Here is a 25230-nt window from a genome sequence, read left to right as displayed (position 1 = left end):
TAGGCTATGTTTTTCTCTTGTGTAGAAGACAGTTATGAGTTGAACTCCTTCCTCCATGATTAACCATTTCCATTTCAAAATGTTAAAAAAAACAACTTTTTTTTTTAATCCACAGCTGCTGACTTTAGTACACCATGTAACAAATGAGAGGATTTTCTGACACCAGCAAAATGATTTTAATAAGATACATTGTCCTTGTTTTTGTTTGTTCTTTTGTATTTCCTCTGTGTTGGTTCAAGTGTTGGCTGAATGATGATTTATTCTTCCAAAAAACTGTGTTCAGGAAGTTATGAAATGTCATGCCTTTGCAATTGTACTTCTTTTCCTCTTTAATTCCACAGCATTTTTGAACTTTTTGAAGGCCATTATTACTGTAGATTGCATACGTGTGTCTTTTACAGAAGCTGGAGGCAGTTTTCCAAATGTCAGACAACGCTCCCAGTTTCCCATCCGGCATTTGATGCTCCGAGAATGTCCCGACTGCTTCTTGGATATCACTCACCCCTTTCCTCATAACACAACTCCAGCTTCATACCTGAAATTACATTACAACCTCTGTGGGACTGTGCGTGTGTGTGTGTGTGCGTGTGTGTGCGTGTGTGTGCGTGTGTGTGTGCGTGTGTGTGCATGCGTGTGTGTGTGTGCCTACGCGCAGTGTAGTGTGTAGTAGTGTAATGTAGTAGACTGCTTATACAATCCTCCTCATTGCCTGTCAAGACTATTGCTCTGTTACTATGGAAACCGTGTGACCAAAAAAAAAAAAAAAATCAGGTTACCATGGGCAGGTGCATATGAGGTGCAGTATGATTGTCTGTGCCTCAGTCTGTTGCCTGATGCAATCTGACTGCAAGGAGAGCCGGGGTTTACTATCACTTTGAATGTTAATATGAATCTGTCTGATTACATTATAATTAACTTTTGAAATATTAGAGGCTAAAAATATTTTCCCGAGGGAGAAAAAACACATTTGTTGACTCTCCACGCACAGCCCAAGTTACACAAGAAATACATTTTGATGCAAAATTAAAAAGGATTGCAAGAAAGATGTAGGCCAAACAGTTGGATGTGACAGAGAGAGAGTGTATTTTGTGTGCTGCCCCACAAGACAGCAAAGGCATTTTGATGCACTGCACCAAATTTGGAACAAAAGACCTTATAGCCCAGACCACATCACTATCCTCCCACCTGCACCCCCTCCTCCCTGCATCTTGTATTTCAAGACTGAAAAACAGCATATCAAGACCACAGCCCTACCCAAAACATTTACTCACACACACACACACACACACACACACACACACACACACACACGCACATGCACACACACGCACGAGCACAAACAGAAACACAAGTACATGCTCCCTCTCTTCTGTCAAATTTAAACACATTGTACACATACACTGTATGTATATATATATAAATGTGTGTATGTAGATATAAATGCGTATATATATATCCTCATATATATTATATAAATATAGTGTATAAAATGTATTGTGTATATATATATGTATAGTGTATGTGTGTGTATATATAAATATTAATGGTATATCATATAAGTTACATATTTACATTATATGGCCTATATATAATTAATATATATTGTATATTTGTATTCATATACACTTAATATATTATGTATATGTATATATATATGTATGTCTGTTTTCCTTCCTTCTCCTCGAGCAGACAAGAACTTTCGGCCATTTTTTTTTCTGTGTTTGTTGTTTTCACCAAAACAAGGGGCTGTTCTCAGGTCGACGCCGAGCGGTGCCTTCCGGTGAACCTCGGGCTGGTTCGGCGGAGGGTGAAACGATCCCAGATCAGCGTCTGGTTTCGGTGTCACGCCATCCCACATCGCGCTTTGCTGCTCAGCTCCGGGTGCGCGCCAGCCTCGCGATAGGCTCGCGAGGAGAAGAATCAAAGCTCCGCTCGCGAACTGGATGCTGACAGGCGCGCGCGGTGCGGTCATCATGCAAAGGTTACGTTGGATCCGTTTCAGCGAGTCTCGACGGAAGCCGCTCCTCCGCAGGACCCGCACGGGTCACGACATGCCAGACGTCTAGCGACGCAGATACGGGCTGGGAAGAAAAGAAGAAGAAAAAAAAACAACAAAATAAAAACAACAACTACGCGTTTACCCCGGGCCGCCCCGGCTCGCAGCAGGTGTTCAAAAAAAAGCGATGGTCGCGAGTTTGGGATTTCCGCGATCGGCGGTGTGTACGCTGGCTCCTCTCGGCGGTAAAGTGGCTTCATGAGTGTCCAAAGTAACAGTGGAAGTGGTGGTGGAAGTTTGGAGGCGACGCCATCTTGGTCGCAGCTCTCCTCGTCCCCAACGATTTCTCAACAACATCTAACGGCGACCGCAAAGAGCAAGGAAGGTATTATCGGCTCTCTCTCTCTCTCTCTCCTCCCTCACCGAGTGCACGACCTACTCTTACTCTCCTTTTTTTTTTTTTTTTTTTTTTTTTTAAAAAGAAAAAAAAAAAAAAGTGTCCTTTTCCGGGAGAAGTGGGTTATTTTCGGGCCGTGTCGCGCTAACGTCCGCTGAAGTAAAGATGGATGTCAAGTTCACTGATGCCGTGAATTGGAAGCCAAACGTCAGCTGTCAGCTCGGTTGATGGCCAGTCTGGAAGTAGCAGCCGGCTATCACGGCTGCACAAAGGCATCGCTAGCTGGTTGTTTTGTTTGTGTGACCGTCCGGTTACATGATTTCTGGTTAGCTGCCGATGCGATAACCCTGTTTTGTTATTTTAATTTTTATTTTAATTTTTTTTTGGGGGGGAGACAGATAGTAACACTGTCAACAGCCTCTAGTGCCATGTTAAAACCACGTAGCCGTGCATGCATCTTTTAATGCATTGCGATGCACGTCACTGACTGCTACTATGAACTTAGGCCGTGAATTTTACTTTCTGACCAGTTTGACTGCAGCTTTTCTTTCTTTTTTTTTTTTTTTTTACCACGATGTTTTTTTTCCGACCCGATGTTATTTACTCCTCCCGTGCTGCCGAGTTGCTGGATGTGATGTGACCAAAAACAGTGCTGATAAGCGGCAGCATTTGGTTATAATGTCCCAGCTCAGATCATTAGTTATATCACATGACGTGTTGTGGTGAGATATTTAGACAGCTCTGCTGTTTACAAGTTGATTCGAGCCAAAGATCTGCATTTTAAATACCACCGAGGAGATCTTTGGGAAATTGATATCCAGCTTCAGAGTCCAAACATGAATGTGCTATGAAACCAAGATAACGCTGCATTTTGAAGCTCCAGCTGTTTAGATTAATTAACCCCCTAATCACTCTCTGCCGTGTCCTCAGATAACCTCACATACTGTAGGCCTTGTAGTGTGCTCGCCGTTTCACCGCCCAGGGGTTTCATAATGTCCATTATGCCTTTTAAGGCTTGCCCCTGTGCCAGAAGCTATGTAAAGATGACAGCCAGGAAATGTCCAATAAGGAAACAAACACTTGCAGAGGCAGCAGCAGTCAGTAGGGAGCAGAGGACCTGTGTTGATCTTTCCCTGGAAACTGGTTGTTATCGAGCAAGGCCCAGTCAGACAGCAGACACTGAATGTGGGAGTTTCAGTGTCATTTCTGTGCCTGTTGTGATTCTGATTTACAGCTGAAAGGTTTGACACCGAGACTTTTGACAATCTATCTATAAACTGATGCTCATTTAAATGGGAAACTAGGCTTTCTTTTGCGCAGCCTAGATGTCCGGATTCAACGTGAACATTGATGCACACGTGCAGCATTTCAATTAGACACACCGCATCTATTTTTCAATGACGTTGGCAGCATGCTGAAAGATTTCACTTCGGGATAAAACTTCCACTGTCTTTATCTGAGCTGCAGTTGTTCTCCACCTGCCAGGCCTCTGAGGTACTGAGATCCTGAAATGTTAGAGACTGGTTTAGCACTGTGCAATGAGGCCATTGTGGCAGTGTAACTAACAAAATAATAGATGAGCTAGTTGAAGATGTTTGTGTTGACAGACTGGTAGCCTCGACTCTTCTCCCTTCTGGCTCCCCAGTGGTACGATGACCTTTCTGCTTAGGTCATAAATGCACTGTCACTCATCTACAGTATCCTCCACCGCAGATTGAAAGGACATTGAAGAGCTACCTCATTCCCCTTTGAATTAAATCCGTTTTTCTGATAACTAATATTTCTCGAATCCCCTCCCCGATACTGTCTTCTTTTCCTTCTCGCAGCGCTCATTTTGAATCTTTTCTGGTCATTTTGTCACAGGAATGTGCTTTGCTCTGATTTCCTAGTGAAAGGGGGATAATATGAAGAGTCTCACCTTAACTGTGCCCATGTTCTCATGCCAGGCCCCATGGAGGAGCTGCACAGCCTGGACCCCAGGAGACAGGAGCTGCTGGAGGCCAGGTTCACGGGGGCTGTCAGTGGCAACACGGGAGGCAGCACTGGGAGCACCAGCGGAGGTGCTAAGGTAACCGCACCTCACAACAGAGAAAACCTCCATTTTGAGTTACGTCGCGCGTATACAAACACGGTTCGCCCTGGAGTTGAAGAGCCTCATGAACTCCTTCCTTTAATGCATCCCCGTTTCTCGCTTCATTAAGGATTTAAACAGTTTTAGACGCAGTTTTTTTTCTCACAAGCAGAGCTACACGAGAGATTGTTTTGGATGTCAGTAATAAGAAAAGCCAATCCCAAGCTCCCGTAATATCAATACTAGCAACAAGCAGCGCGCGCCTGCAATGCAAAGAATGCTGATTGAAGTTGGAGCAGCCTTGTAGCTGGTATTCATTTGGGAATTAACCCCATTGTGATGAGAAGTCTTCAGAAAGTCGGTCTTCTTGATGCCATGATTCCCATGGTGGAGAAGCAGGTAAAAAAAAACTTCCTGTTTTCCTAAAAAGGATTCATAGTTCCTGGAAAAGTTCGTGCGGTGGAAAAGAGCCAAGTGACACACCTCAGAACTGAAAGTCTGGATTCCTGTTCGACGTGGCAGACTGAAAGCCTTCCTCCAGCCTTTGTTTCGCTTTACCCTTCATGATGTCACTGAAGTTGAACAGCACAGCGCACCTGGGACAGCTGTTTTCATTTGATGACTTATTTTGTGCAGGGTCTGGCCAACGAATCGTCGAACCACAGCTACGGCAGTCTTGGCTCGTCTAGCGACAAGGAGTCTGAGGTAAAACACACACCAGACAGTTGTGTATCTTAAGAAGACGCACAGTGAAGTGCACGTCCATGCTGTCAGTGCTTTTTCCTCACACAGCCTACTCTTCTCTCTGTCTCGCACCACCTCCACCTCTCCTTCTCTTCTCTTCTCTTCCTAGAACTCTGATTTGAAAAGAGGGAGCTCCCCTGCCTACTCAGTATGTACTCTTTCTTCCTGCTGCTCTTTCCTGCTCAACACCACCACTGGATGCTGCTTTGTTTGGTGAAACACTGGGGATTTATGATTCTTCTTTCTTTTATTTTTCCTCTCTCATTTCATATCGATTCCCAGACCCCGGAGAAGAAGCACTCTGAATCGTCCAGAGGGAGGAAAAGGAAAGCCGATACCTATTCAGAGAGTAGTCAAGGTACGATGGAGCTCGGCTTTAAAACGCTGTGAAACGGGCAAATCTAAATGACTGATAACTCCCACTGAAACTTGAATTGTTTGTGCAGGGAAAACGTCCACACGTGGGCCCAAGATCAGCGACTACTTTGATGTGAGTGTCACAGCCATTGCTGCAGTTTGTTGCGCTCGTAATCATTTTGAAACAGATTCTTAAGTTGTCCTTCTTTGCAAAGTTTCAGGGTGGAAATGGTTCCAGTCCAGTTCGAGGCCTCCCATCAGCTCGCCGCTCTCCGCAGAACTCGCACTCCGCCCCGAGCTCGATCGTGAGTGTTTCAGAAAAAGTTTGAGGCACTTTACACACCGGGGACGTGACAAATATACCACACGGAAATGTGGAGTATTCGCCTGCAAATATTTCGCAGCAAAACTATTCGCACTTTGAAAGTGAATTTGCGACAGTTGTTTAAAAAACCCAGTTTGGATAGATTTGAATCGGCTCGTTGTTTGAAAAATAGAAAAAGAAAAGATCATCACGTGATCAAGATCTGCTGCTGCTTCTCCTCTTCTCAACGAAAGAAGAGGAGATTTTGGAGGAAATGGAGCTCAGGAAGTCAAAGTTATTTGTACCCGACATTTCTACACGATGTCCTGCTGTTTTTAACAGGTTACACATCTAGCAAACTACGCAGGCTCGGCTAACCAGCATTTCACAGCAAGTACATTTCTTCCTTTCACCGCAATCGCTGCCATGTCAAGTGACATCAAACCTCCATCTCTGAGCTCTCATAAACCTCCCACTTTCCCAGTGGGATATTCCCAGTTTGACAGGCGTTCAGGAGTTTTCTCCCGCTCGCAGGTTGGAACTTTTCCACTTCCCAGTTGCTCATGAACGCACCATCAGTCCATATGTCAGATTGTTGTCTTTGTAATTTTGGTGTCCTTTGTCTTTTTTAAAACCACGTGGCTGGAGACACAAACAATCAACATTGTCTTTAGAAGTTGTGATGTGACTTCCGGTCCACTTCCACATATTGTATGATTGGTTGATGCCTTTACTCAAAGCTCCGAAAAGTCGACCTCCCTCTGAAAAATACAAGTCGCTTTTTGCCACGTAATATTTGTGTTCTGCCTAAAAGTACTCGTGACAAAAACAAGCTCCAAAAATATATATTGACGTTAAGCACTCAAAAAAATGTCCCCAGTGTGTAAAATCTACTCGGGAGATTTGTGACCAGTCGTCTGCGTCCAGTAGACCGGAGTTTCTGCATGTTATTACGAGATTTGAAGATGACTCTGTATCTGTAGATCCGGCAGAACAGCTCTTCTCCAACCAGTCTGTGTTTCGGAGAACACAACCCGAAAGCTTCCTCAAGCAAATGTGTCCAGGTCAGTAGGTCACACGGGAGAAACACACTGATGTGACACTAGATGATTTAAGTGGTATAAATTGTGCATCGATTAGTAAACCTCTCAGTGGTACCGGTCTGTCCGACTTTCTTAGACGGAGCTGACGGGCCTGAAACTTGCTGCTCTGGAGAGCAACAAGAGTCTGGACCTGGAAAAGAAGGAGGGACGAATAGATGACCTGCTCAGGGTGAGTTCATTCATAGTCTGTCTCCTGCCGGTGAGGGAGAGTGCATGAGAGCACGCCCGCCTAACGCGCTACATGTTGTCATGCCGGGTGAGCATCATGTTCACAACTAGACTGTGTGTTGTTGTTGTTGTTGTTTTTAACAGGCGAACTGTGACCTGCGGCGGCAGATCGACGAACAGCAAAAACTCCTCGAGAAATACAAGGAGAGACTCAACAAGTGCATCACCATGAGCAAGAAGCTGCTCATAGAGAAGGTGTGCTTTGCATGAATTCTGCATACATTTAGTTCACTACATTTTTGACCTTTTTATGGGACGGAAAGAGAAACCGAAAACGGAGACACGGCAGCAGCAGTTCTTGCAGCTATCGTGTTACACAGTAAACTTTAGCTCTTTGCTTACAAAGGTGCTGCCGTTCACCAGTGGTCGAGCAACACCGCCGTCTCCCTCCGATAATAAGTGCTGCGTTCTCTGGTGTTCTAGCTTTGCTCCGGTGCTCAGCTGCTGAGGGAGAAAGACTGTTTGGGTTGGTAGATTTTTCAGGTTGTTCTTTACCAGTCACCTGGTTTCCATTGGTCTCCTCCTTTCTTGGGCTGGAGGTGCACATAACTGCACAGTGCTGTGGTGGTGGTGGGGGGGGGGGACTGTGGTGGTGCACCTTTTATTCAGTAACATTAAGCTTCATGGAGCTTCTTCAGCGCATACAATGTTTGTAATTTTTGTACTAAATGCACCTTTATTCTGCATGGGTGTGTAACCTCAAGGTCACTGAAACATTCTGTTGTTTTCCTGAACTTGAATGACAAACACCTTCTTGCTTTAAGGTGGTTTTAGACGACACAAATTTAGGGTGATTTTGACGCGATCAGTCGCTGGCCGGGCACGATTATGAACATCTGGAACGTCAGATGTCCTCGCAGCGTGACGTAACTGAGGAACAGCGTCTGGGACACTGCATGACACCCTGAGGAAAAGTTTAGCATGTCAGAATTGTTTTGTTTTTACCAGCCTACGATGTGTTCCTTGATGTCACCCAGAGCACAGGACCGCTAGCATCACACAGTTGCCATGATTGAAAACCTGTTGGCCTTCGTCCTTGACGACACAGGAACTTGTGCACAAACATGAACGATGATTGGTTCAGGTCAGACTCGTAGTGTTGCCGGCAAGACAAGGCACAGCAAGAATTGATGGCTCTTTGATTGTCTAATCTGATCGTGTGGTCTGAGCCAAGCTTTAGCTGATAGTATGGCGACAGCGTCAGTTACCCTGCCCATCACTTTCTAACGGGCTGTACATGCCTGTCTGGTTTTGTCCACAGAGCACCCAGGAGAAGCAGTCATGTCGCGAGAAGAGCATGCAGGATCGCCTCCGCCTCGGCCACTTCACCACCGTCAGACACGGAGCGTCCTACACGGAGCAGTGGACTGACGGATATGCATTCCAGAACCTCATCAAGTGAGACCATCCAAACACGTGCATCAAATCAACTTCCGGTTTATTCCTATTTTGCATCGGTCGCTGGAAGCGTCAGAAATACAGAGGCACAAGTGAATTTTCAGCGCATGCGTCGCTTCACAGCCAGAAGCTTAACAAGCGAACCAGTCTGCTTCAGTATTTGCCACATGACCCACTCCCTCCCTCTCCTTCTGTTTACCGTCGCAGGCAACAGGAGGGCATCAACCAGCAGAGGGAGGACATAGAGCGACAGAGGAAGCTGCTAGCGAAGAGGAAGCCTCCGAACCCGGCGTCTCCGTCCCTCTCTGTGGCCTCCACATCCGAACCCAAGCAGCGCAAAGCTAAGGTGGTCAACGGCAACGACTCCGACCCATTCCTCAAGCCCTCCCTGCCCCAGCTGTGAGTCAACTAGCAGAAGCACGTGGCGTGAGTGGGTAAAGAGTTTAGTTCTGCCAGGAGAGTTTGACTTTGTCCATGTTTCGTCAGGCTGACGCTCGCCGAGTACCACGAGCAGGAAGAAATCTTCAAGCTCCGCCTCGGACATCTGAAGAAGGTCAGTGGCAAAAAACATCAACCAATAAGAGCAGAGTGTGACCAGAACTAGTGAGAAGATCTTTTAACTCCTTCTGGTTAAAGCAAGCCGTACATGCTTTTGTTTTGAAATGACCACCAGGAGGAAGCTGAGATCCAAGCAGAGTTGGAGCGGTTGGAGCGAGTTAGGAATCTTCATATCAGAGAGCTGAAGAGGATAAACAACGAGGACAGCTCAGCGTAAGTTCACTCAACATAACCTGCCGAGTAATCTTGTATTTTGGCGGTCAAGACTTGAACAGGGTCTGTGAGATAAATGCAAGTCATAATTTTAGCTGCCACAGTTGTGGCTTTAATGTATCCAGCGCAGGTTGAACGTGCATCACGAGGCCCATGATACAAATTAGCTACAGAAAGTTGCTGGATCAAAGTCTGGTACAAACATTTAGGACTGGCAGCGTGTTGTGTTGAATATGTGTTCATTTAAAAAAAAAAACACATCCTTCTCTCACAGATTCAAAGACCATCCCACTCTGAACGAGAGGTACCTGCTGCTGCACTTGCTGGGCAGGGGCGGCTTCAGTGAAGTCTACAAGGTACCGTCTGTACGGCCGGACGGCTCCTTTCCTTTTCGCTCTCTTTGCACACAATATGTTTGGAGACAAAGTGTGTGAGTGTGTGTTTGCTTTCTTGTTGCATATGTAGGCTTTTGACCTGTTTGAGCAGCGCTACGCTGCTGTTAAAATCCACCAGCTCAACAAGAACTGGAGAGAGGAGAAAAAGGAGAACTACCACAAGTAGGTCTCATCTACACACGCACACACACACACACACACACACACACACACACACACACACACACACACACACACACACACACACACAACCTCAGACACACAAAGACAAAATGCTTCTGTAGTTGGACTCACTGCGTTGTCTTCCCTACCAGGCATGCATGCAGGGAGTACCGAATACACAAGCAGCTGGACCATCCCAGAATAGTCAAACTGTACGACTACTTCTCCCTGGATACTGACACGTGAGTGACCTCTGACCTCTACCAGTTGCAGCCCTGCTGGGTTCACGCACCCTGCTGGGTGCTGAGGTTGTTTCTCTCTCAGCACTGGGTTGTTTTATAAATACAAAAAAAAAAAAAAAAAGCTTTTCTGTTTTTTTTTGTTGTTGTTTGCACGGTGCACATCAGTCAGTGTCAAACCTTTTGCAAAGGCCCGGCCCAGCGAAACGTGTGTGATCTGCCTCAAGGCTCGAGGTCAGACTGCTGCCAGCTCGGGGAAAGAAGGGAGAGTAAAAGCAATTTTACAGGAAAAAAACAGAAAAATATGATTCAGTGTCAGCATGCCCTCACCATGGAAGTTATTTTTAAAGAGTTAACTTCCATCTCTGAGCGTTAAACGAGCACATGAGGTGGAGTCACGCGGACCCAAAGGACAGTTAAAGGAACTGGCAGTCTGACAGTGCTGCGTGTCTCATGTCCAGGTAAACACACCAAACTCCTCCTGTGTTGAGTTTGAACGTGGAGTTTTCCTTCAGTATCTGAGCAGCTCACATACACGACTGGAAACTTAAGTCAGGCTTATTCGGCAGCAGGAAAACCTTGACCCCTGACCTTTGACCCACACCCGGGGGAGGGGAAGTGTCTTTCCTGCGCTTGAGAGCAACTTCCTGTGGATGAGCAGCTGGTCCTCCTGCTTCCCTGTATGTAACCGTGTGCGTGTCCGTCGTCGCCAGGTTCTGCACCGTGCTGGAGTTCTGCGAAGGAAATGACCTGGACTTCTACCTGAAGCAGAACAAGCTGATGTCGGAGAAGGAGGCCCGCTCCATCGTCATGCAGATCGTCAGCGCGCTGCGTTACCTCAACGAGATCAAGCCGCCCATCATCCACTACGACCTCAAACCTGGTGGGTCACGTAGTCCAAATGTTTTAGGATGAATCGTCTACGAAATGAAAGACGCTAGAGTCACGATGTCAGTGTTCTCTGGTCACATGGGATTTAGGGAGGGAGTGCAGTTGATTCTACTGCTGTAGGTATAACCTGTTGTTCTCATTTGGATTTGATCACTGACGGTCGCTGTCTTCGTGGCGCACAGGTAACATCTTATTGGTCGATGGTACTGCATGTGGAGAAATCAAAATCACAGACTTCGGCCTGTCCAAGATAATGGACGATGATAACTACGGCGTGGACGGGATGGACCTCACATCACAGGGAGCAGGCACCTACTGGTGAGACACACTCGCGCTCAGACCGACAGGTCAATCTGAAAAGGTGGATGAGTTTTCTACTACATGGTATGACGTGGATGTGTGTGTTCAGGTACCTCCCTCCCGAGTGTTTTGTGGTGGGGAAGGAGCCGCCGAAGATCTCCAACAAGGTGGACGTCTGGTCTGTGGGAGTGATCTTCTTCCAGTGCCTCTACGGACGCAAGGTACGGCATGAACACCGCCTGCTGCGGCGGCTGCAGGCGCAGTCCATGCAGTGTAAGAGACGTCGGATCTGTGGTGAGTTTGTGTTTGTTTTGTTTTGTTTGCAGCCGTTTGGTCACAATCAGTCGCAGCAGGACATCCTCCAGGAAAACACCATCCTCAAAGCCACAGAGGTTCAGTTCCCGGCAAAACCACAGGCCAGCACGGAGGCCAAGGTAACACGCACTCACGCACGCATTTCTCTAAACACAAGGAGCGTCAGGCAGGTGTATTAAACACAGCTGGTAAAAAAAATGTTTCCGGCGTTTCACTCCTGTGACATGAAAATAATGTTTATGCAATATTTGAACGTTAATTGAAGGAAAATGAAATTCTACGATGTAAAAGGCACCTCCTCCTCGAACCAAATAGCGTCATAGGAGGCAATATGAACATTTAAATATACTACATTATTTACTGTATGCTGTAAATATCCTACATTAGGATGTTTACATATATTTACAGCCTTTAAATATTTACAGTAAATATAAATATCCTACATTAGGATGTTTACATATATTTACAGCCTTTAAATATTTACAGTAAATATAAATGTCCTACATTAGGATGTTTAGTTTGTAGAGCTGAAAAGATTAATCAGGAGTCAGAGTAGTCGATGGACAGAAAAAGGATAAACAGCTATTTTTATAACTATTATAGCTGCATTTTTTTTCAAAAGAAAAGAAGTGAAAAATTAGAAACATTCACAGGTTTCAGTTTCTCAAGTTGCAGGAATTGCTGCTTATCTTTGTCTTTGTACAATAATAAACTGAATTTTTGGCTTTTGGACAAAATAAGACATGCAGACTTCATCTTGGATGAGCATATTTTCTGTTTGACATTTCGTGTCCCAAATGACGATTTCTATGACTAAAAAAATGATCAGAAAATGACTCCATACTGCCCCACCGTTCGCACTGAGGCTGCATCCAAAAGCAGCTCAAACCTCCGCTGTGCTAAAAATCAGCGCCCAGTCTATTTTGATGACGCATCGATCTGCACAGACCAGATCAGATGAGCAGGAAGTCATTCAGAGAAAAACAAAGGAAATCTGGGCAATTTTCAAAATAAAACAGCCTGTGCAGACTCCCGATCATATATATATATCATATATCATATATCATATATCACATATCACATCTCTAGTTTGATTGTTTGTACCAGTCAAAAGCCTACACATGTAGCAGGCACGCTTTCTCTCCTTTCATAGTACGACTAGAAATGTGTTCTCCCGCTACTGCAGCCTCTAGATGTGAAATTAGGTTAAATAATTAGGAGGATGAATGTTTTTTTTTTTAAACGACTAAAACACAAACTGTATGAACTTTGTCTTATGGCTGCAGCTCAAAGGAGGACATAGAAACAAAAATGAAACAATTCAACGTTTCATGGAAAATCATGACAAAATGACCAAATCAGGAAGTAAAAAAAAGCCAAACGAAAGCGGGCGTTCACAAGGCTTCGCTCCCCGGTGTGGGTGTGAAGGTCTGCAGAAGACCCGTATCTGCAGAAAAACCTTGTTTAGTCTAGTTGCAGCCCTCTGTTTCCTCAACATGAAACATTGAGCAACATGTCTGACAGTTGACAAATCTTTATGGTCTCGCTCTGCAGATCGCTGTTTTGATGGAAGCAAAGCTGAGTTGAGACATGTGGTGTGTTGCAAGTTTACTTACAGTAATAAAAAGGCCAAATGCAGCAGCTGTATTTGAAGTTTTAATGTTTTGGGTTTGGAAATCCGGTGACATGTTAGCACACGTTCAGCCATCCGAAGGGACTGTGATATAGTGATGAAAGAGAAGTGTCTTCCTCAGTAATGTAAAGGTGCAGTCGGTGTATCAGTCGGTGTAACAATCAGTGTAACAATCAGTGTATCAGTGTAACAATCAATGTAACAGTCAGCGTACCAGTCAGTGTAACGGTCAATGTAACAGTCAGTGTAACAGTCAATGTATCGGTGTATCAATGTAACAGTCAGTCTATCCGTGTAACAATCAATGTAACAGTCAGTGTATCAGTGTAACAATCAATGTATCAGTCAGTGTAACAGTGTATCAGTCAGTGTTACAGTGTAACAGTCAGTGTTAGTCAATGTATCAGTGTAACAGTCAGTCTATCCGCGTAACAGTCAGTGTATTAGTGTATCAGTCAGTGTAACAGTCAGTGTTATAGTGTAACAATCAATGTATCAGTCAGTGTAACAGTGTAACAATCAATGTAACAGTCAGTGTATCAGTGTAACAATCAGTGTGTCAGTCAGTGTTAGTCAATGTATCAGTGTAACAGTCAGTCTATCCGCGTAACAGTCAGTGTATTAGTGTATCAGTCAGTGTAACAGTCAGTGTATCAGTCAGTGTTATAGTGTAACAATCAATGTATCAGTGTAACAGTGTAACAATCAATGTAACAGTCAGTGTATCAGTGTAACAATCAGTGTGTCAGTCAGTGTTAGTCAATGTATCAGTGTAACAGTCAGTGTTACAGTCAGTCTATCCACGTAACAGTCAGTGTATCAGTGTAACAATCAATGTATCAGTCAGTGTTAGTGTAACAGTGTAAGTCAGTGTATCAGTCAGTATAACAGTGTAACAATCAATGTATCAGTCAGTGTATCAGTCAGTGTTAGTGTAACAGTGTAAGTCAGTGTATCAGTCAGTATAACAGTGTAACAATCAATGTATCAGTCAGTGTATCAGTCAGTGTATCAGTCAGTGTTAGTGTAACAGTGTAAGTCAGTGTATCAGTCAGTATAACAGTGTAACAATCAATGTATCAGTCAGTGTATCAGTCAGTGTTACAGTCAGTCTATCCGCATAACAGTCAGTGTATCAGTGTAACAATCAATGTATCAGTCAGTGTTAGTGTAACAGTCAGTGTATCAGTCAGTGTTAGTGTAACAGTGTATCAGTGTTAGTGTAACAGTCAGTGTATCAGTCAGTGTTAGTGTAACAGTGTATCAGTGTTAGTGTAACAGTCAGTGTATCAGTCAGTGTTAGTGTAACAGTGTAACAGTGTATCAGTCAGTGTATCAGTGGTGGAAGTGATCTAATCCCACTCTGTCACGCCCTCCTCTGCCTGCAGGCGTTCATCCGTCGCTGTCTGGCCTACCGTAAGGAGGACAGGTTCGATGTCCACCAGCTCTGCTCGGACAGCTACCTCCTCCCTCACATGAGACGCTCCAACTCCTCCGGCTCCTTGCAGCCCTCCTCCTCCTCCCTCCCCACCTACTGACTCCCAGGACTGACGGGGAACCTTCTGGCCAATCTCAAGTCAGGATTGTTGGAATTACAGGATAATAGATGTTTGTCTTTTTTACCTGAATTTTTTTTTTTTTTTTTTTTCAAAAACACGGATATATTAGCAGAATAAAACGGGAAAACACAAGATGGAAAAGAGGGACGACGTGGACGGAGGATACTCAGCGCTGCCCTTGAACTCATCGGTGTGTGTGAGCGGGGACAGAGTGGAAAAAAATAAAAAAGAAATTGTCAGAGGAAAAGACGAGAGAAGAATGAAGCTGGTGGATTTGTTTATTAACCCCTTAGGAGACTCTACAGCAGCATAGCACCTCCGAGATGTCCCGTCCAAGCCCACCGCTCGTAGCTCCACATACATCCACATGTTCAGACCGTCGCCCACCTGACGAGGTGGCTGAGAACCGTGCCAACGCAAAGCCGTCTGTGACAGACAAGTCTCGTTGCTGGTGAGGGGAGGCGGTCGGGAAACGACCGGAAGACCGTGATTAACGGACTACCCGCCATTTATTTCAATGCACGCGACGGGGATTAAACTTTTAACGTGATGGGACAAACAGAAAAGAAAAAGTGTCCCAGATCAAATGTCTGGGGTCGATTTGCACTTCGGATCCAGATCCCGTTCATGTGGTCTCCAGATGTGGCATGAAGTAGCGCAGCGCGGGGTTCGCCCTCCGCTCCGCCGCCGCCGGTCAAATCACGTGATGTTGGTTTGGTTTTCTTCTTCAGGTCTGCAGAACGTGGATCTGAGAATCTGTCTTAATCCAGTTTTATTGTTCAGGTTGAGAGTGAGAATGTTGCAGGACCACGTCTGTCGTAGATCAACCGGCCGAAGAGATGTGGACTCACGTCAGCTGTTTCTGTACTGCAGGCACACAATTCATTGTACATTTCATGTGCAGGAGACATTACTCACTAGCAAATATATAATGATGATGATGATAATAATAATAATAATAATAATAACAACGAGGCTTTTTCTTGCTTCCCGGTGTCTCCGTTTGCTCCGTTTTCTTTTGTGTTGCCTCCTGAAAGCTCGTCTCAGTTTTGCTGCTATAAATGTTGCTTTTAGTTCTCAACATAAACGATTTTTCACCTCGCGTACTTCAACTGTGTCGAGAGGCGAGTCTCCTTTTTTTTTTTTTTTTAAATGATTGTGACGCAGACACGCGCTGCTCCGAGGGAACACAACGCATCCTCCCGCCAACATCAAACCGAAACGCGCTTTGGGTTTGTTTTTGTTGTTGTTTTTTTTTCCCCGTTTACTTTCTGTAAAAGTCCATCAAACGTGCTGGAGAGCCGACTCCCTCCCTCCCGAGCAGCGGTCACACACCTGCCGGTCCGAGTCGGTCTGAGCTGCAGCGTCGTTTACTGCAGCTGTCCATCCTGTAAATAAACCGCGCACCTGCGTGTTGTGACGTTTTAAAGCCCTCCTCGGCTCCGGGCGGGCCGGACCGGACCCCAAAGTTGGCGACAAGAACTAGTTTTGTGGGGAGAAATCGGACGGGAGCCGTTCAGGGCGCAGGCGTCAGGTGCGTACACCACGTGGTTGACGCCAACGGTGCAGACGGGTGTTACGTCCGAGCCGAGAGTCACGTGAGATCACGTCAAGACGAGGCTCGTCATTTCACGTGCAATAAAGATTGCCTTACAAGTATTAATTCCTACAGTTGTGACCCATATTTCCTGTTGCGGAGTTATGGAACCACACTGGAAGTGACTGAAACAAGATGGAGGCTCGAGAGGGAGGCGGTGACATTAAAGGAGGATATAAGTGGGACGATGCAGACGTTAATATCGTCCAGACATGACGTCATCCTCAGTGTTTTTCAGTTTTAAAGAAGTGGATTCACGTGGTAATAGTTCAGTCAGCGGGTTTATGTCACGATGCACCAAATACATCCTCGCTGCTGTCCCCTGTTGTAGTCCACGTCTGGGAGCAAATAATGGCCAGACATTTATAGATTTTGTTTTTAAATTGACTTCTGTTTGACTTCATGCGGTTTAAATTCAACTCTGAAATGTACAGTAGTGATAGTTTCAGCTGATGCAACAGTCAGAATTTATATAAGGTTCACATTTAGTAGAGTAAAAAATAAAATGTTAAAATTCAGATGGAAAATTCAAACATTAGCTGCCAGGAAACGATCAGACCTCTGACCAATCACGGCCGTTCTTCAATTCAGACGATCCAATCACGTCTTCTGCCTCAAACTCAGGTGAAAAAAAAGTATCCTGCCTGTTTTCAGCCCCGATGTGTAAAGTTTGAATTTTTCTATCCTGAAGCATGGCGCCAGACATGAACAGGATCATGGGGTTGAATTTTCTTATTTGTGTGGACTTGAATTAAGGTTTACATTTTATACAGTTGACACTTTGCGCTGTGATCACAGCCGCTGACACTCGACTTGTATGTAGTTTAGTGGGAACGCGGAAAAAAAAGTGTATTTGCTAAATTATTCCCACATTGACCCTTTGAAGACTCCGTACACACGGAAGAAATTTAAACCGCAAAAATTCAGACACTTATTTGTCTTTTAGTACAGCATTTCTACATCAGGTGTTCAGAAAAGGCTAGAGGTCAAATGTTCAACTGCTGTGAAAAAGCATCTCTACTAATCTCATAATGGCTATAATAACATGCTTAATCATTGAATCATCTGTAACCGCTGACGTCATTTCCCCATTTAAGGAGCCACAGGTAGTTTAGTCGACCTTCTCACCTGTTCCAGTCATCCTGTTTGTTTACCTGCTGCTGACAAGATATTTCCCCTCAGTATATTTCACCTGTTGTAGCTGGCTGATTCAATCATGACTCAACTGATGCTGCTTTTCTTCTGTTTCAGCCACAAAGTGCAAATATTTTTTTTTTTTTTTTTTTTTTTTTTTTTTTTAACACCATCTGTTGTTTCCATCTGCTGCTCAGCACAAATGCTCAACCTGTTTGGCTTTCTGTAAACAAATCTACAAATTTCACCGAGCTCTCACGCCACTTGTTTTTTTTTTTTAGTCACCATCTTTTTTTTAGTGTCTAACGGTGCATCGAGGCGGTAAAGGTGCATTTAAAAGTGTAGCAACCAACACTGTCGACTGTTCATAAAGACACACGAGACATTTAGTGAAATTCATTTGGCTTTATTGCTCGCACTGTGCGTCCTGTATGTTTTGAGAAAGTTTAGTTACAGTGACACCTTGTGGCTGAACTGCAACTCTGACGACCGTTTCACTTGGGCCACGCCAGGAGGAGATCTGCTGTGTTTCTAATCACCTTGCACCCGCGCACACACACGCAAACACACACACACACACACACACACACACTGCTCAGTAGCTCATGTACATGTAAACCTCCGTCTCCCCCCGGCATGACCTGCGGGCTCTTTGTGGTGGACGTGTGGATTATAGCGTTCTGGTTATATGTGGGTACACGCGGTACAAAGGGGACTAAATCATTTCAAAACACAAAGGTGGTGCAAAATAATGCAGATTCATTCATTGGGTGGAGACACTCGTACAGCGAGTTCAACAGAAATTAATACATGTTAATCGAATTAATCTACTGGTCGGGTTTTTTTTTATTAACTAATGACGTTGGAGCTGGACGATGAAACAAAAATCTAAAACCGTGATGGAGTCATGTTTACTTTTTATTACAGCAGTGGATCACTTCTCTTTTCCTGTGTGTCCAGATTTCTTCCCGTATGAACTTCTGGACTAATTGATTACAGCCACCCTCACTTTAACTATATGGGATTCATTAAGTAGGTAAACACAGTAAATCCAGTTTATCGCCCAGCCCCATTAACATACACCGTTTATTAAAAAACAAAACAAAACAAAAAAAACAAGTGTGCCAGATCAGAAGGGAAAAAAATCCTAAGAGAGTTCTTTGCCTTGTAACTGCAGGAGTGCGAAGCAAACTACAAACCGAAGAGCAGACCTCGTCTTCCTCAGACAGTCGCCAAGGCAAGCTGCAGTGCTACCAGTTCCTCGGCGTCATGACAACACAAACAACGGTCGAACCGGTCTGCAGCCGTCCTCCGTCCTTCATCGCTGCACACCAGCTCGCTCACCCAGAACCTCCGCATGCTGACCTCCGACCCGTGTCTGGATTGGTGCATCTGTCCCTCTTGGCCAAATAAATAGAAAAACACAGAAAGACAGATGGGAGAAAGAGAGAAACTGGGTGTGATTTAGTTTTAATGGCAGGTGGAGTCTTCTTCCCCGCGTTACGACGACGGTAGCGTTGTTTCCGTCGGGGTCGGTGATACCGTGGTGCTGGCTGAGACGGCTTCTGTTCGGGCGGCGGCGGCCGCCGGGTCGGTCACAGGCGCCGCCGTGACTGTAACGGAGGCCAGGGGGGCGGGGATGGAGGTGGGCAGGAGGGGCCCCACGACCTGAGAGAGGAGGGAAGGCAGCTGGGAGGGCAGCATGGTGGGCAGCGGGGGCAGACCGGGGAGGTTCAGGGGTGGAAGTGGAGCCAGAGGTGGGACTGATGGGAGTCACACAAACACACAAAGAAAACAACAAGAGTTACTCAGAAATAAAAGTCACAACTTGTGAATTACTCTCATTCTTAAACAAGTAGTTGAGAAATATGCTTATTGGCCTTTTTTTGTGTTGCGTCTCCACGGTGATTACACGACGACAGTCAACAGCTGCTCAGCACAAGAACTTTTTTTTGTACCGTTTAACCAAACTAGATGTTCCATGTTAAGTACTGAATAGTTGCTTGTAGTAATTAGATTCACTTTCTAATGAGATACAAGCTGTTGTCTTCTCCAGGCAGCGCAGGCCACCGCAAACGATGCACGTCCAAACATCCAGCACGCCCCCACAACTAAATGAGCGCGGGACAATTTCATTTGGGCACGTCCTCCGTCAGCATCATCTACACAAGGGAGAGGTCCGAGGTGAACGGGAGACGACGCGCACTTCTTTAAAACGGGTCAAAAGACGGAATCATCGCGGCGGCGGCTTCCCGAGACGGACGGCTAACCGTCCGTAGTCGCCCAGAGCCTGAAGCGATGCCTTCAGGTGAGTTAAAGGCTTTAAAGGAACACCGATATAAAACAACGTCTGATTACCAAAAATGATTGCAGTTCGTTTTGCCGGAGCTCCCCTCGCATTAAATGAACAGATGAGAGAAGTGCCGATCATCTCATCTGACTCTCGGGAAGAAAGTCGTAACCCTTCGGTGTCCCAAAATGTCAAACTGTTCCTTTGACGGTGTCCGTTACAAACACCGACGCTACTCGTGTACTCGCGTGGCGTGTGCTGTCCAGCAGGCAGTCTTCTTCATCTGAATGCAGACTGATGGGGACCAAGACGAGAAAAAGTATCAGAAGTCAAACTAAGTCGACTCGACTACACAGTACGAGGTCATTGGTTGCTTACGTCTAAAAGTTGTAGCCTCTAAAACCAAAAGACTTTTTCGCCCTCGTTCGGCCTCAAACTCCTCAAACTATTCAGTGTTTCACAAGATAAAAAGCAGCAAAGACTGAAAGAAAGTAAAAAAAAACAAAAAACAACAACAACAATATGCAGAAAGCTGCCGTTTCTTCGTGATCCTGTTCATCTCAAACCCCCTCACGTTCAACCGGACCTGCACGTTGTCAGCCACGTGTACGGACCATGGAAACATGTCTGATGTGTGCAGGTGGTGCAGAAGGGGAGTGTGCGTGCTCACCCGTCGTTCCTAAAGGTGGCGGTAAGCTGCTGGTGCCTGCTAGTGACATGGCACTGAGGTCTGGCAGCGGCAGGTTGAGGTTGGGGAGGTTAGGGAGGTTGGGGAGGTTGGGGAGTGGAGGTAAGCCAGCTGGGAGGGGCATCAGACCTGGAAATACACAAACACACACCATACTCAATCTTTTTTTTTAAATGACAGTTTACATGAATCTCCATAAAGTGTACCGGTTTGTTGTCGTGAAGCCACTTTGGGAATGTAGCTACAGAGAGAAGAGAAGTGTGAAGTCGTTGATGGGAACAAACTGGTTTTGTACACGTGTGGGAACATTTGACATGAATACAGAAGTGTGTACCGTGTACACGGAGACCTGCTATTGGCTAATGAGGTTAAGGCAGACCTCTCTCTTACTGTCTGGAAGGGTGTGAACAGACAAACAGCTGTAGGGCCTCTGCTGCCCCCCCCCCCCCCCCGGGCTTTTTCCAGCTGTGCAGTGCTGGAAGCTGATTGGCTGAGCTGTGAATGTTTACCTGGTAGCGTGGCGGCCGGGTTGAAGCTGGTGGCGGCGGGATTCAGTGGAGTGAGGGGGGTCAGGGAGGGGTTGGTGGAGGAGGGGAGCAGGGGCACTGTGGGCAACCCTGGAGGGGAGGGAGGACAACGTTACAGGTAAGATATGAGCACGACAGAGTTTCTCCAGTCACACATATTCCGGTGCACCAATCTCATATTTATGAATGAATACCTGTCTGCAGCTCACTGGGCATGGTGGGCGGGGCTGCGCTGATTGACAGGCCGGACAGCGAGGCTTCAAGGCCAGACGGGACAGCGGGAGGAGGGGTCACTGCTGAGAGCTGCACCTGAAGGAGTTAAAGAGAGAACATGAGGGAGGCGGAGAGAAAGACGCCGCCATCAAACCCATAAGGTCACATTCATCCAAACGTGCAATTAAGTCGAGTGAAAAGCATCGCTCTCTGTCTCCGTCTCTGTCTGTCTCTGTCTCTGCGGCTGCAGACACAACGAGGAGAGCGTGTGATGGACTCGCACAAAAAAGACAAGATACAAAGTTGAAGCTTTTCACTGCCACACTCACGGCACACTGATGGAGAAGTTGTGGCTGAAGTCGAGAGTGATGAAGCACCACAGACCGGAGCTCTCCGTGATGACGAGTAACATTTTAAAGCTCTAGAAATCCTAACACACGGGAACTGCTGCTTTTCAGCACGTACATTCACATCTAGCGGCAGTAAGCAGCAGCAGAGTAACGCGATACGAGTTTGGAGAACACGCAGTGTGAGTCTGACCTCGGTGAATCCATCCTTCAGTGGACTGACGGGCTCGCTGGGGGAGTTTCCAGGGAAACTGATCTTCTTGCCCTCCTCAAAAGGCCGGGTGGGGATCCTGTGGAGGTATCCGTAGCCGATCCCGCAGCCCAGGCTGGAAGAGGGGAGAAATAATGTTCAGAGTCCAACCGACAAACCGGAAGTGTTTCAACCCGTTGCACATACGGCTGCACGATTCTGGATAAAATGAAGATCTTGATTTTTTTTTTTTTTTCTGACAATTTTTTTTTCAATATCTAAATATAAACTTATAAAATATGATGGTGCCAGATACAGGACATCAACTTTGGAAACTTTGGATTAAAAACAATCCAGGTCTCAGTCTCTGGTCTTCTTTATTTTCCTCACTGCTGGTTTGTGCTGCTCTGCATCATGTGATGTAAACCACCTCGTTGGTGGTTGAGGGAGCTTGTTTTGATGCAGCTGATGTCCCGAACAAAAATGCGGCAGAATCATTGCAATTTAGAAATGATGTCTAAGGGATGGGCATTTTAACCCAAACTACTATTCGAAATTCGCTCTGAACGAGTCGATTTTTCATCGAATAGTCGTCTTTGCATGTTTGCCCGTGTTCGCACCGGGATCTCTTTACCTGCGAAGCTCCGGACCGCTGAGAGCAGCGTGTTCTTCTTCTCCCCGTGTTATTTAATGCTGCTATTCACTGCAGCGTGGACGACTCAGCTGCAGGCTGATGTATGGAAACTTATGGAACTCTCACATCAGCTTATTTCTGCAGCCATTGATCAAAACATGAACGGCTTTCAGCGACCATTACCACAGCTTCCACGCTGACTGAAAACAATATCCGCAGGATGCATCCGTCACTCGCTACTAAAGCAAAACAAAACCGAAAATTTAAATTCGGTTTAATTAAATGAGGCCAATTTGAGATGTTATCAAGTGAAAATCATGAGACATATTTATTTGAAAGTAAACCAACTCTTAAATGTTTGCTTCTCACGCTACCTGTCAGTCTAACAGGATGCGAGTGTGTTGAGGTGTGTGTGTGCGTGTGTGTGTGTGTGTGTTACCTGCCCTCTCCTCCCCAGGCGGTGTTCGGTGTAATGACCACCTCTCTGCAGTTGTCAGTGTCTGTGTTGTACACGTACAGCTTCAGGCCTTTCCCCTCGTGGCTCTCTATCAGCGAGAACAGGTCCTCGGACTGCAGAGGTCGAGGTGGACCAAAGAAGGAGACGGAGTCACAGCAATCATCGTCAGGTGGAGAGTGCGTGTATGAGTGACTGTGGCAGAAAGTTAAAGTGCTGAAAACCAACCTCATTCATAACGGTGTCGGCTCCAATGATGTAGTCCGTGTGCGGCCGCAAGCCGGCGAGAGCTGCCGGGGAATTAGGCTCCACTTCCTGTTCCAGAGAGGAGACAGACCGCTGCTGTAGCACATAAACCGAGTCAATGCCATCCAGACGGGCCGTTGCGGCTACTTACCAGCACGTGCCAAACGTTCTCATTGGCTCCCTCAAAGCTGCAGAAGCGAATGGAGACGCCGAGCAAGCCCTGCCCCCCCCACAGGTTGCTAGGTGTGACCGTGGACTCCCGCAGCTCCAGAGTCTTTGAGGAGTACACCAGCATCTTGACGGGTTTCTCCACACTGGCTTTGAGCAAGTCCTTCAAGGTGTCGTTGTCCTTGTTCTGCAGGAGGAACGAGACGAAGACGGGGCAGCCATGACATACAGCGTCTTCCTTGTGGATCATAGTCGGTCTGATTAGACACGCTTCCGCCTTTTCTTACCAGCCTGGTGTTATTGATGGAGACGATGAAGTCGAAGAAAGGCTCCAGTCCCGCTCGGTGTCCGGGCGAGTTCTCCTGAACCTGCGTGAAGACGAGAGACGATCTGAGCTGCTGGACTGTGACGCTTTCGGCATTTCGTCAAACTCAAAACGCAAACTGAGCCGAAGCCTTCGGCGGCTTTCGAGGGAGCGACTCTTGCAGCAAAAACAGATCAGTCAGATGTGACTCGGGCGGTGACGGGACGTAGCCGAGGACTGAAGTACAAATTTGAGATATTTGTATTAAACTTGAGTATTTCCATTTTATGCAACTTTGCACTTCTGCTCCATAAATCTGAGGAAATTATTGTATTTTTTTTATTCTCCTAAATGTCTGACAGCTTCAGTTGCTCGTTATTTATAAAACATCCTTTCTGTCAGTAAAAATTATGCATCTAAAAATACGGTGACTTTGAATTGGTCTGATATCGTGTCGAATTAGATGTTCCTTTATGGGTTGAGGAACACGTTTTACATCGTTTCTCTGAACTTGTTGATTTATTTTTTTAGATACGTGGTTCTTACAGAACAGAAAGGATGTGATCTTGAAAAAGATCTTATAGAACCTGATGAATTATTGCAGATAAAACAAAGCAAACATGACATAAAGCAGTTAAAACAAGCAAAACCTTAAATAACGACAGTATGAAAATGCACATCGTGGCATTTAATGCAGCGTGAACGTTTACTTTTGGTTATTCAAGTACATTTTGCTGATAATTACCGACATACTTGAACCGAAGGAAGGTTTTGAATGCAGAAATGCACCCGAGTACTTGTTCTACCAGGAGATCTTGGTCGAAGTCAGGATGTACACAAATAACTTCACGAGGATTATCAACTGTGCATGCGGACAAACAGGTTATGAGATCCTCCCCTGCTCTGTCGGGACAGACCCGGCCCGCCCGCGGTCCCTTCAGCCGGGCTGTCGTCGAGTTCAGCAACAACCTCGGCTCCTGAAGAAGGTCGATGTCACCTGATAATTCAGGACTGGGAAGACGCAGGACTCCGTGTTACCCGGACGGAGGCCACGGCCGTCATCCTCGGCCTCGCGTCAAAACACAAGAGCCGGGACTCCTCCGGATGCTAAGCTAACAGCTAACAGCAGGCTGCGTGAGCTTCAAAGAAACTCACCCGGAGGACGTGGTAGCCCTCGGAGCCTCCTCCCGGTATCTCCACGCTCTGCGAACCTCCCATGGTGTCGCTCTTTTAAGGCTTTTTGAGGTTATTTCGCGGCAGCTCGACGGCCAACAGAGGTGAGACACCTGAGCGCTTCCACACCGGGTACACGTCGCCAAATGAATAGCCCAGTGGTGCGCATGCGCCGTTACGTGGCAGGAAGTAACGCCCTTTCAAAATGTCCCCAAAAAACAATTCCTGCCGATATTCAAAGAGCTCATTCATATCAAAGAGAAGAGTTGACAAGCGGGTGGAAAGTCATATTCTGCCGCATTAAACTTGATTAAGTTAGCCTGCACAATCAGCACTTTCAATAAACTCCAATTATAAAATGACGTGTGCTCGTTTTACACTTTCTGATTTAATTGAGCTCCC

The 25230-nt window shown here is 46.0% G+C and overlaps 2 protein-coding genes across 4 annotated transcripts; one reads left to right on the top strand and one right to left on the bottom strand.

The window, feature by feature from the left end:
• Positions 1 to 1789: 1789 nt before the first annotated feature.
• LOC138207446 (serine/threonine-protein kinase tousled-like 1-B) lies at positions 1790 to 17983 on the top strand. 3 transcript variants are annotated; one of them, XM_069164664.1, is made up of 22 exons: positions 1790 to 2381; positions 4340 to 4461; positions 5101 to 5169; positions 5318 to 5356; positions 5491 to 5566; positions 5655 to 5698; positions 5787 to 5870; positions 6853 to 6933; positions 7049 to 7141; positions 7285 to 7395; positions 8462 to 8598; positions 8806 to 8997; positions 9085 to 9151; positions 9272 to 9369; positions 9644 to 9725; positions 9835 to 9926; positions 10079 to 10168; positions 10879 to 11048; positions 11239 to 11374; positions 11466 to 11577; positions 11683 to 11790; positions 14693 to 17983. In XM_069164664.1, exons 1-22 carry the CDS (start codon positions 2255 to 2257, stop codon positions 14840 to 14842), a joined length of 2280 nt encoding a protein of 759 aa, XP_069020765.1. In that variant the 5' UTR covers positions 1790 to 2254; the 3' UTR covers positions 14843 to 17983. The 3 variants fall into 3 exon arrangements, with proteins under 3 accessions (XP_069020765.1, XP_069020764.1, XP_069020766.1); XM_069164663.1 differs by having other exon boundaries at positions 5781 to 5870; XM_069164665.1 differs by lacking the exon at positions 5318 to 5356 and having other exon boundaries at positions 5781 to 5870.
• Positions 17984 to 18422: 439 nt separating this feature from the next.
• Positions 18423 to 24972, bottom strand: LOC138207447 (Golgi reassembly-stacking protein 2-like). Its single transcript, XM_069164666.1, has 10 exons — positions 24811 to 24972; positions 23639 to 23719; positions 23335 to 23538; positions 23166 to 23252; positions 22923 to 23053; positions 21853 to 21985; positions 21294 to 21408; positions 21082 to 21189; positions 20555 to 20701; positions 18423 to 19357 (listed from the first exon to the last, which is right to left on the bottom strand). Exons 1-10 carry the CDS (start codon positions 24871 to 24873, stop codon positions 19095 to 19097), a joined length of 1332 nt encoding a protein of 443 aa, XP_069020767.1. The 5' UTR covers positions 24874 to 24972; the 3' UTR covers positions 18423 to 19094.
• Positions 24973 to 25230: the final 258 nt, after the last annotated feature.

The sequence above is a fragment of the Embiotoca jacksoni genome, unplaced genomic scaffold, assembly GCF_022577435.1.
Source record: "Embiotoca jacksoni isolate LCO1_2020_lvr unplaced genomic scaffold, fEmbJac1.0.p SCAF_31, whole genome shotgun sequence".
NCBI lineage: Eukaryota > Metazoa > Chordata > Actinopteri > Embiotocidae > Embiotoca > Embiotoca jacksoni.
Note: the sequence above shows the minus strand (reverse complement) of the source record. Positions and strands in the feature narration are given on the sequence as shown.

Bases quoted from the DNA above. Each gene is read 5' to 3' on its own strand.
- LOC138207446 (XM_069164663.1), top strand. From the start codon at position 2,255: ATGAGTGTCCAAAGTAACAGTGGAAGTGGTGGTGGAAGTTTGGAGGCG. The intron at 2,382-4,339 runs GTATTATCGGCT...TTCTCATGCCAG, and splicing joins GACCGCAAAGAGCAAGGAAG to GCCCCATGGAGGAGCTGCAC. The intron at 10,169-10,878 runs GTGAGTGACCTC...CGTCGTCGCCAG, and splicing joins TTCTCCCTGGATACTGACAC to GTTCTGCACCGTGCTGGAGT.
- LOC138207447 (XM_069164666.1), bottom strand. From the start codon at position 24,873: ATGGGAGGTTCGCAGAGCGTGGAGATACCGGGAGGAGGCTCCGAGGGC. The intron at 23,539-23,638 runs GTAAGAAAAGGC...TTCCTCCTGCAG, and splicing joins CCATCAATAACACCAGGCTG to AACAAGGACAACGACACCTT. The intron at 21,986-22,922 runs GTAACACACACA...CCCCTCTTCCAG, and splicing joins GCCTGGGGAGGAGAGGGCAG to CCTGGGCTGCGGGATCGGCT.